Source organism: Hyperolius riggenbachi, chromosome 7 (genome assembly GCF_040937935.1).
Source record: "Hyperolius riggenbachi isolate aHypRig1 chromosome 7, aHypRig1.pri, whole genome shotgun sequence".
Taxonomy (NCBI): Eukaryota; Metazoa; Chordata; class Amphibia; order Anura; family Hyperoliidae; genus Hyperolius; species Hyperolius riggenbachi.
Window position 1 is genome coordinate 204,937,094 of NC_090652.1, and position 12,053 is coordinate 204,949,146.

The 12,053-nt window shown below is 41.2% G+C and overlaps 1 protein-coding gene across 3 annotated transcripts in view; it reads left to right on the forward strand.

Annotated features, from left to right (window-relative positions):
- Window positions 1-12,053, forward strand: part of NBEAL1 (neurobeachin like 1) — a 290,887-nt gene that overhangs the window by 173,870 nt on the left and 104,964 nt on the right. For all 3 annotated transcript variants that reach the window (XM_068245018.1, XM_068245019.1, XM_068245020.1), the window contains 3 exons: window positions 1,530-1,615; window positions 4,416-4,505; window positions 10,880-11,048. In XM_068245018.1, the coding sequence (XP_068101119.1) occupies window positions 1,530-1,615; window positions 4,416-4,505; window positions 10,880-11,048 (345 nt within the window). The remainder of the gene's footprint in view (window positions 1-1,529; window positions 1,616-4,415; window positions 4,506-10,879; window positions 11,049-12,053) is intronic.

Sequence of the window (12,053 nt, forward strand, 5' to 3'; positions counted from 1 at the left end):
TGCAATGGATCCAGGTGAAGTATTTGTTTACCCCCACCGCTGTTCGAGCTTCTGCTGCATCCCACCCCCGCTGCTGCATCCCGTCTCCCCTCCACCTGGCTACCTATACTGCGGGCACCTATTCCTGGCTACCTATACTGCGGGCACCTATTCCTGGCTACCTATACTGCGAGCACCTATTCCTGGCTATCTATACTGGCTGCAGCTATTCCTGGCTATCTATACTGGCTATCTATACTGGCTGCACCGATTCCTGGCTACCTATACTGCGAGCACCTATTCCTGGCTATCTATACTGCGAGCACCTATTCCTGGCTACCTATACTGGCTGCGCCTATTCCTGGCTACCTATACTGGCTGCGCCTATTCCTGGCTACCTATACTGGCTGCAGCTATTCCTGGCTATCTATGCAGACTGCACCTATTCCTGGCTATCTATACTGGCTGCACCTAATCCTGGCTACCTACTCTGCTGGCACCTATTACTAGCTACCTATACTGGGGCACCTATGCCTACCTACCTATACTGAGGACATCTTTTCCTTTCTACCTATACTGGGGCACTTATTCCTGGCTGCCTATACTGGGAGCATCTATTATTGGCTACTTATACTGGGACACCTATTCTTGGCTACCTATTCCTGGTTAATTATATTGGAGGCACCTATACCTGGCTAACATACAAGGGGGGGTGAGGGAGTGGAGCTCTGTAAAAACAGCGCTGGAGGTTTGGACGCAGCCAGCGCCGCCACAGGTCGTAATAAGAATTACGGCTATATCGGTGCTAAGTGAGTAATTTGGGCACCGTCAAACGATAGAGCACAAATTACTATAAAAATGCTGTAATTTGACCGCTAGCAATAGCTGGAAGCCAAATTACATATTTCACCACTTTACACAGCGACCTGGAGGGGGAATAGTATTTAACGCCACCAGGACTTTTGCAGGAGCAGGGTGAGCCATTTAAAATGTTTTAATGTAAGGGAGAGGCACGCGTCCAAATAATTGTGTAATACCATATACCGTGATACCATCATACAGTGGTATTTTTGTTTTACAGTTATCATACCGTGAATATTCATAACGTTGCAACCCTACCTAGCACTAACCTTCCTATATCTACACAAATCACTACTCTTCCATCTTCTACTTACAAATGAAACATTTCTCCTCGCCGATTCCATTACCGTCACTTACCAAACGTAATACCTCTGCACCGCTGCTATTGCCAGGTGCGGTACATATAAGTTCTCTGGCGCACCATAGCCGCAATTAACATTGCAGGCTATGATAGTGCACAGGATGCTGCCCGCTCCCAAAGTGAGTGCCTCACTGTATTATATTGTATTGGGGTAGATACATTAATTGTGTATCTTAGGGACTATAGAATTGTAGGCGATATTATATTTCATTTAATTTAGAAACCATTCTTTTTGTTTTATTTTGGGTCCATTGAATTGGAAAATAGAATTGCTTGCTTTTGTTTTTTCCTTAAATTTTATTGTGAAGTATGTGTCCTTTTTTTCCAGGTCCTAACAGTTTGAATCTTTGGAAGTCAGGCGACTCAGAGTTATCAGAACTACCAAGTAAACTACTTCTCTATTACACACCAAAGGTTAGCTGACACATTTTTTATTCTATTTTTTATTATTAGACTCGTGTTATAGTTTATGCACTTCTTAATCTTGGCCTGTGAGATAATGGTGATGAACGAATTGCTTGGTTTAATTGACCAAGATAGATATTTTCAACCCAAATTCAGAAATTTTGGAATATGGACATATGCTGAGTCTCATAAATTATGACCTCTGGTTTTCCAGGTCACTAGTCTGAGGTTGTTGCTATCATAACTTGTGTAGCACAAATTAAAGCAATTCAATAGCATGACTTCAATTGAAGTGGGATTGTCAGCCACAAAATCAATTTCCATTTAAACACTGCAATTTGTTTGTAATGCTGCCTGGAATCTCACCCTGCATTGCAAGCTCTCCAATCTACTCAGAACTATCTCTGCTGTAGTTATTCTTTCTCAGTCACCTAAACTCTATTCTATGCCATCACCGGGGAGAAAGCTTGTCATCTCCCCCTCCCACATTTCCACTTCTCACTGATTGGGCTGAGCACACTGCAGTGTGACAGGCTGAGGCTGCAACATGATCCTGTGCTCACACATATTTACAAGCAAGCCAGAGGTGACACAGCAGATTGAAGGAGAAAAGAAAAAAACGTAAGGGAGGAAATGATATAAGGATTTAGCTTCACACTATGGGAAAAGACATGGACCCTGCCAGAAACAGAATTTTCTTCATTTACTATATCAAATTAATTGAAATAAAAACATGGATAGCACAATACATCTGTTTTGTAAGTAGATCAATCTACATATTTATGTGTTTTTTCCCCTGCCATAGTATGGCTGATCCTGCTACTTTAAGGAAATTTATTTATCACATTGAATTTGAATACATTTTTGGAAATTTCATATTTTCTGCTTTAGTTTTATTACTTGAATGTAAGAATTTAGTTTTTTTAATTTATCTTTTGCAATGAACTATGCATTGTAATTTCCATGGATTGAGATGATTAAGTAAATATGGCAAAACTAGAAGGAAAGGAGAACACTCTTGTATATTGTATGTAATGTGCACCACCATCTCTCTTATCTCATATATTTTAGATTCATTACACACAACTGAAGTAGTTCAAGCCTTTTATTGTTTTAATATTGATGATTTTGGTATACAGCGCATGAAAATCCAAAATTCCTATCTCAAAAATTTAGCATATCATGAAAAGGTTCTCTAAACGAGCTATTAACCTAATCATCTGATTAATTAACTCTAAACACCTGCAAAAGATTCATGAGGCTTTTAAAAACTCCCAGCCTGGTTCATTACTCAAAACCGCAATCATGGGTAAGACTGCCGACCCGAAATTTCTGAACGAATAGGCTGTTCCCAGAGTGCTGTATCAAGGCACCTCAGTGGGAAGTCTGTGGGAAGGAAAAAGTGTGGCAGAAAACGCTGCACAACGAGAAGAGGTGACCGGACCCTGAGGAAGATTGTGGAGAAGGACCGATTCCAGACCTTGGGGGACCTGCGGAAGCAGTGGACTGAGTCTGGAGTAGAAACATCCAGAGCCACCGTGTACAGGCGTGTGCAGGAAATGGGCTACAGGTGCCGCATTCCCCAGGTCAAGCCACTTTTGAACCAGAAACAGCGGCAGAAGCGCCTGACCTGGGCTACAGAGAAGCAGCACTGGACTGTTGCTCAGTGGTCCAAAGTACTTTTTTCAGATGAAAGTAACTTTTGCATGTCATTCGGAAATCAAGGTGCCAGTGTCTGGAGGAAGACTGGGGAGAGGGAAATGCCAAAATGCCTGAAGTCCAGTGTCAAGTATCCACAGTCAGTCATGGTCTGGGGTGCCATGTCAGCTGCTGGTGTTGGTCCACTGTGTTTTATCAAGGGCAGGGTCAATGCAGCTTGCTATCAGGAGATTTTGGAGCACTTCATGCTTCCATCTGCTGAAAAGCTTTATGGAGGTGAAGATTTCATTTTTCAGCATGACCTGGCACCTGCTCACAGTGCCAAAACCACTGGTAAATGGTTTACTGACCATGGTATTACTGTGCTCAATTGGCCTGCCAACTCTCCTGACCTGAAACCCATAGAGAATCTGTGGAATATTGTGAAGAGAAAGTTGAGAGACGCAAGACCCAACACTCTGGATGAGCTTAAGGCCACTATCGAAGCATCCTGGGCCTCCATAACACCTGAGCAATGCCACAGGCTGATTGCCTCCATGCCACGCCGCATTGAAGCAGTCATTTCTGCAAAAGGATTCCCGACCAAGTATTGAGTGCATAACCGAACATAATTATTTGAAGGTTGACATTTTTTGTTTTAAAAACACTTTTCTTTTATTGGTCAGATGAAATATGCTAATTTTTTGAGATAGGAATTTTGGGTTTTAATGAGCTGTATGCCAAAATCATTAATATTAAAACAATAAAAGGCTTGAACTACTTCAGTTGTGTGTAATGAATCTAAAATATATGAAAGTCTAATGTTTATCAGTACATTACAGAAAATAATGAACTTTATCACAATATGCTAATTTTTTGAGAAGGACCTGTATATAGTATATATTATTACAAATGGATGTTTATATGATATGGATGGGCTATTCTGTATCTGGGGTTATATTATGGTTACTTAATTTATGTAGTTCATATGAATAATCGTTTGTAAATGATCTTTTGGCAAATTGTATTCTTGGAAAAAGGAAAAGTGCCTGTACTGTATAAATCGTCATATTAATCAATATACCTGCTTACCAGAGCATACATAGAACTGGAGGATTTTAACTGTTTATGATGATTCATATAATGTTATTTATCTAATCTGTTTGCTCAGGCTTGTGGAAATCCAATCTGCCTTGACTTATCACCAAACCTACTGCATGGACGACTGACGGGGAACAAAGTAGTGAACTGGGATATTAAGGTATTACTTATTGAGATTTGCAGTGATATGGTTTCATATTTCATCTGCTTCAATATAGATAAAATATAGCATCATATTGCAAAGATTTACAGTGGTTTGCAAAAGTATTCGGCCCCCTTGAAGTTTTCCACATTTTGTCATATTACTGCCACAAACATGAATCAGTTTTATTGGAATTCCACGTGAAAGACCAATACAAAGTGGTATACACGTGAGAAGTGAAATGAAAATCATACATGATTCCAAATTTTAAATAAAATTAAATAAATAACTGCAAAGTGGGGTGTGCATAATTATTCAGCCCCCTTTGGTCTGAGTGCAGTCAGTTGCCCATAGACATTGCCTGATGAGTGCTAATGACTAAATAGAGTGCACCTGCGTGTAATCTAATGTCAGTACAAATACAGCTGCTCTGTGACGGCCTCAGTCAGAGGTTGTCTAAAGCCTCATCTACACGCGTAGATGAGGCTCCGATCCAGCGGCTCGATTAGCCACCGGATTGCCTCTACCGTGTCCCCGCCACGTCCCCGCTCGCCCCGGATTCGATACCCGCTCGTCCCTGCTCGTCGCCGCGCCGCTTATCTTCCGCTCGATTCCCTGCCATTGTCCCCTCGCGGGGAACGAGCAGGGAATCGGCGGTAGCAAGATCCGACCTGTCGGATCTTATCAATCGAGCCGCATCAGCGGCTGCATTGATAAGCCACATCGCCACCTCATCTACGCGTGTAGATGAGGCTTAAGAGAATATTGGGAGCAACAACACCATGAAGTCCAAAGAACACACCAGACAAGTCAGGGACAAAGTTATTGAGAAATTTAAAGCAGGCTTAGGCTACAAAAAGATTTCCAAAGCCTTGAACATCCCACGGAGCACTGTTTAAGCGATCATTCAGACCTCAGACCTAAACTCACAGGCCGAACAAGGAGAGCACTGATCAGAAATGCAGTCAAGGGGCCATGGTGACTGTGGACGAGCTGCAGAGATCTACAGCTCAGGTTGGGGTATCTGTCCATAGGACAACTATTAGTCATGCACTGCACAAAGTTGCTTTTTATGGAAGAGTGGCAAGAAGAAAGCCATTATTAACAGAAAAGCATAAGAAGTCCCGTTTGCAGTTTGCCAAAAGCCATGTTGGGAACACAGCAAACATGTGGAAGAAGGTGCTCTGGTCAGATGAGACCAAAATGGAACTTTTTGGCCAAAATGCAAAGCGCTATGTGTGGCGGAAAACTAATACTACACATCACTCTGAACACACCATCCCCACTGTTAAATATGGAAGCTGGTCAGAGTTGATGGGAAGATGAATGGAGCAAAATACAGGGCAATTTTGGAAGAAAACCTCTTGGAGTCTGCAAAAGACTTGAGACTGGGGCGGAGGTTCACCTTCCAGCAGCACAATGACCCTAAACATAAAGCCAGGGCAACAATGGAATGGTTTAAAACAAAACATATCCATGTGTAAGAATGGCCCAGTCAAAGTCCAGATCTAAATCCAATCGAGAATCTGTGGCAAGATCTGAAAACTGCTGTTCACAAACGCTGTCCATCTAATCTGACTGAGCTGGAGCTGTTTTGCAAAGAAGAATGGGCAAGGATTTCAGTCTCTAGATGTGCAAAGCTGGTAGAGACATACCCTAAAAGACTGGCAGCTGTAAATGCAGCAAAAGGTGGTTCTACAAAGTATTGACTCAGGGAGCTGAATAATTACGCACACCCCACTTTGCAGTTATTTTTTTTTTTATGTTTGGAATGTATGATTTTCGTTCCACTTCTCACGTGTATTGGTCTTTCACGTGGAATTCCAATAAAATTGATTCATGATTGTAGTAGTAATATGACAAAATGTGGAAAACTTCAAGGGTGCCGAATACTTTTGCAAACCACTGTACATAGAAAGTCACTGGTATAAATCTTAAAAATAAATCTCTTCAAAGTAAACAATTGATTTTAACACATTAAAGTCAGTTTAAAAAAAAAATATCAAATGGATTGAGTAGAGATGAAGATTAACATTATTTAAATGTTAGTTTTAATGGCATTTTAAAGAAAACAGGAAGTGTAATTCTTAAACTCTGAAGCGAGTCTAAATTCACTTTTTTAACTTGTAATCATGTTAAGCACTATAAGCCCTGCTAAACCGCCGCATCCCCGTGGCAGAACGAGGGGTTTACACCCCCCAAATCCACTCTGCAAAATCCACGACTTTCTTGCTCGTGGATTTTGCTGCCCATGGAGGCAGCGCTTAGGGCTGCAGCTCTGCCTCCATGCGCGTCATTCTGCCCGCAGATCTCTGCCTCTCCACCGCCACTCTCAGTGAAGGAAGATTGAGAGGGGCGGGGAGAGGCGGCGATCAGCAGGGATTGACTCGCTAAGAGGCAGAGCTAAAGCCCTAAGCTCTGCCTCGAGCAGGAAGCGCTCCCCGGACTGAAAAGAGGGGATTTGGGGGGTATAAACCACTTGTTTTGCTGCGGGGATGCGGCAGTTTAGCAGGGCTTATAGTGCTTTACATTAATAAATGTGAATTTAGACTCGCTTCAGAGTCTCTTTAAGACACTACAGGAAGCATGGATCATGTAGCCCAGTATCACATTAGCCCACTACAAAAAAAATGTCAGTGCGCCAGTTCAATTCTAACTGGACTGTAAACATTGGCAGGGCTTTCTCTACTATTACTTCTTGGTATTTCTGTACTTGCTACAAAGATCTCTCTCTCACTTACGCACTTACACTCTGGCCTCAATTCACTAAGCAGTTTAGAATAGTCTGCTGATTTTTGGGTATAAAACCTACATTCAGTAACATCAAAAAGAAATTCCCATATAATTACCGAATATTTTAGACCTGGTCTAAAAATGTTTAGTAATTCTGACATAAACTTTGAATTCACAAAAGTGAAAGTGGGCATGTTCAGTAGTTATTTCCCGACAGAGGCCTCAATTCACTGAGGGCAGGTTGGTAAAATCATTTTGGCCGGTGAAATACCGCATTCAGTATTTTACACTTTTTTTTTTCCAAATTCACTAAAAATCTTCCACATGAGGCAGAAATTATGTAATTTACCCCCCAAAAAGCCTCAATTCACTAAGCCCTGCTCGGTAAGTGTCACTTACCAGCCGCGTAGCAGGTCAGTGGTGAGGCAGGGAGCTGTGTGTATGAGTCGGGGGTTTCCATCCAGTGCATCTCTGACATCCCTTTAGATGCGCTGCAGCCACCAGGGGGAGCTCTTCTGCATGCCAGAATACAGATTTTCACATCTAAAGGAATGCAGAAAAGCCTAAAAAATGTCACCTTCCTCTGCGAGAATGAAGACTCACCTGATACCCCGTCACATCGAATAAGCATGAGAAGCAGGGCTGTGTGGCTCACACAGTTGTCTGCCTGACTCTCCCTCTTGGCTGTTTGTCAATGTGACCGCACAGAGAGAGCTTGGAGAGAGTGAGTTATCAGCTGCTAAGAACTGGGGAAAATTTCAAACACTTTTGCCCGATTTACTGAATGCATAAGTCTTTGAATTGCAATTTCTTGACATTTCCTGAGACATTTACCACACAAGTTTGTAATTTACCTCACTAGTTGGTAATTCTGATTTTCTGTGTGGTGAAAGTTTTAGTCAATTGGGATTTGGGAAGGTGATCAGTAAAATCCAAATGTGTTAATGCTTAGTGAATTGAGGCCAGAGAGTAGACCATCTGGTCCCTGTCGGAAAGTTAGATCTGTCAGGGAAAATGAGCCCAATTGTAACAGAATCTATTTCATATTACATGAAGTGCAACACAAATAGTAAACTTTACAACCATTTTTTTTTTTTCAAAAAAACCCACTGCTGCTAACATCCAGAGAATTACTGTACAAGTTCATTTTGGAGAATACCACATTAATCTGTATTTACCGAATACTTTAGACTACCTCACTGGCTGGTTTTAGACCTATTTTACCGAGTGGGTGCAGCACATTGCTAAAAGATGCTGGGGAGAACACTGCTATATGTAACTGTTTATCTTATAATGTCTTATGTCAGTTTTGACCTCTTCAAACAGTTATGTTAACATGCTGTGATGAGATACTGGTTCATCTATTTCCCTTCTAATGTCTACTCTAGACTATAACTGCACTCAAAGTAACCTCCAATGAGAAGTGCAGTAAAACATAACCTTCACTTCTTTAAATCACAGAGAAATCGCACAAGTCATAGCATTCTTTATGCACAGGCTACTCACCACCTCAACTGGATATGAGAGGCTATTTTGATGTAAGTTTTGTACATTAGTACTGTTCTTTGTCGAGTACTGAAACAGCACTATCCGCCACTGTTACAAGTATACCTTTAAATTACAATATGCCACTCTACTAGTTGCATTATCTTTTAAATCATACCTTTTATGGTAAAGAAACAACCAGAATCTGTTAAATCTGCAGTGCCTGTTAAATCTGTCTCCATGATAGAACATGATAAATAAGACAAGGCATATAAACTTTATATCGCACTTTTCTGCTGGCAGACTCAAAGCGTTTATGAGCTGCAGCTACTTAGGGCATGCTCCACGGGCAATCAAGGATCACTAGGTAGCCTTGCCTGTAGTCTCCTTACTGTTTTATGTATTGGCTTGAGCTGGGATTCAAACCCTTGTCAAAGGTTTAAACCCTACATCAAAGGCAAGGCCTTTAACCAGTACGCTATCCAGCTGATGGACTAGAGCATATGAAAACACTGGTACAGTGGGTAGAATTTAAAGACGAAAAGTGAGAAAGTATGCCTAACTTCCTGTGCTGCCCTTGCACTGTAATGGGCGCTTATAACCTTATACTAATAAGAAGACAGAGTACTCAATAGAAGGAAGGAAGTTACGAACAGGGCATTATGGACTTGAAAGTTTTAGTGTTCTCTCGTTAATAATTAACATGGCGTGCATACTGATACAGTTGCTAGGGAATGGAAAAGGCTGTTGAATGATATATAGGATATTGTATCCATATGGTTAAACCTATCTCTTAGTACTAATAGGTTAATGGATAGGATGATGAGATAAAGCAGGCAAATAACATGGCTGAGCTAATCATTACAACATGCTAACCTCAAGACAATAATAACACAATAAAAGTAAAAAGGTCAAAATCCTTCTTTTTTTAACTTTAAGGAAAGAGCAATGCATAACCATAAGGACAACATTGAGCTGAAAAGGCTCCTAGAAAATTGCCAAAGCCAAGCTTTTCATTAAATCCTAGGAATTTCTTCGCTTTCAATTTCATAGTCCATTTACACTCTTCTTTAAGGAATAGTTTTGGGTGCTTTACCTTAATATGCAGTTCTATAAATTCTAACTGAGAGCTGCCTAGCAATGAATGAGCCAACTAAGTGTTGCTCCAGCAATGAGTGAGCCAACTTAGTGCTTCCCCCGCAATGAGTGAGCCAACTGTGTGCTACCTCAGCAATGAGTGAGCCAACCGAGTGCTGTCCCAGCAGTGAGTGAGCCAACCAAGTGCTGCCCCAGCAATGAGTAAACAAAAGGAGTCCTGCCCCAGCAGTGAGTGAGCCAACCGAGTGCTGCTTCAGCAATGAATGAGTAAGCCAACTGAGTGCTGCCCCAGCAATGAGTGAGCCAGCCAAGTGCTGCTTCACCAATGAGTGGGCCAATTTAGTGCTTCCGCAGCAATAAATGAGCCAACCAAGTGCTGCCCCAGCTATAAGTAAGCCAACTGAGTGCCGCCCCAGCAATGAGTGAGTCTTAAATTGAAATTAACACTCAAATTCTAAACTCAGCAGGCAAATACTTCTTCACTATCATATTTAAAAAAAGAAAAAAACAGTAAGACCTCTTACACACTCCATGCAATTCCGATTTTTTTTTTGTACAATCTGATTTTTGATTCGAATTAAAAAAAAAAAAAGTAAGTACTGCATGCTGCTACATTTTTTTTTTTCGATATCAAAAATTGGATCCTATAAAAAAAAATCGGAATCGCATGTAGTGTGTATGAGGCCTAATGGTTACTTTTTACTTTTTCTCAGTGATACTTTGAGTGTACGTCCATTCTATTCATTAATGACATGTGCAGTGATTTGTGAATAACGGATACAAATGCAAATGAAAACCATAACCTAATGATATTTTATTAAATATTGGCGTTGCGCCACTAAAATCACTACTGCCTAATTTCTGTGACTGGATTTTTACTTTACAACCTCTACTACCTCAACAAATGCCGTGAGCCAGACCAAAAGTTCTTCATTTTGCAGAAAAAGGTTACACCCCCACCCTACAGCTGTAGTCTTGCTGTGAGATTTTTGCCCTGAATAACAAGTAGACAAGGTGTTACATGTTTCCATTTACTGGGTAAAATAATGACCGCCTTTTGTTTTTTTCTATTTTAGGACATGATTAACTGTATTGGTGGACTCAATACATTATTTCCATTGTTGGAACAGATCAGCTTGTTAAATGAATCAGCTTGTGAAAAATCAGAGCCTGTCATTGTCCCCTCAGAGCTGCTGACCCCTGTAGAGGGAGATTTTGTAGTACTGTCAACTACAAAGGCTTCAGGTATGAATGATTTTCTCAGATAATCTCAAGAATTGACATGGAATTACACCCTTACAAACTAGTTCAAAAAAGCAATTCAAATACCACTAGTGATGATCCGATTTAGTGATGTAGGGATCACCATAGCAAACATAGCAGGTGCAATGGTGCCCTTAGCCACGGGGGCCCCCAGAGCCATTGGCCCTTCGAGGCTCTACAGTGGGCCTTGTTTTTTTGTGTTTCAAACATGTTTTATTTGCATCAAATATATAAAAAGGCAACGGGAGAGAAAAAGTGCATCTATTGGTCTGAAAAATACAGTAAATGGGGCAATCTCTGAATAGTTACGCAGAGACCATGGAAAAATATATCTTCCATATATACTCGATTATAAGTCTAGAAATGTAGGTCTGTGTCACTGAATAAAAGTATAGGGGTATACTTATACATGAGCAATACTGAGCACACAAAGTAATGTGTGTACTATTTGTGATATTGCAGCAATTAACCCAGGGGTAAGTGACACTTTCTTGTAAAGGAAATGGCCAAAAAAAACCAGGTCTGAAAGTCCTGGCCACAATTAACAAGGAAAGGGGGTAGGGAAAAAATACTGGGCTACACAAAGGGGGGGGTGAATAATTACTGTACTTGGGGGACCTGGAGGAGTTATTGGCTGCACTTAAAGCGGATCCGAGATGAAAAACTAACAAGTAACTTGTCTATATATGTTACCTAAAGTTTAGATGGTTTACACAGCAAATCTAGCTGCAAACAGTTTTAATAGAATATGATTATTTATTCCTGTGATACAATGACAGTGGCCATGTTGTTTGTAAACATTACACAGAGGCAGGCTTATCTGTATCTTGAGCCATCAGCCTAATCCCCTCTCCTCGTCTCTCCTCCCCTCTGCCTCTGAAATCAATCGCTAGTAACACCTCCCCCTCCTGCCCAGACTGAGCTCCCATGAGCCCTTGCTACTGCCTTGGCTCTCTGAAAACCTGCGGGCGTGGCTTTTTTAGTTTA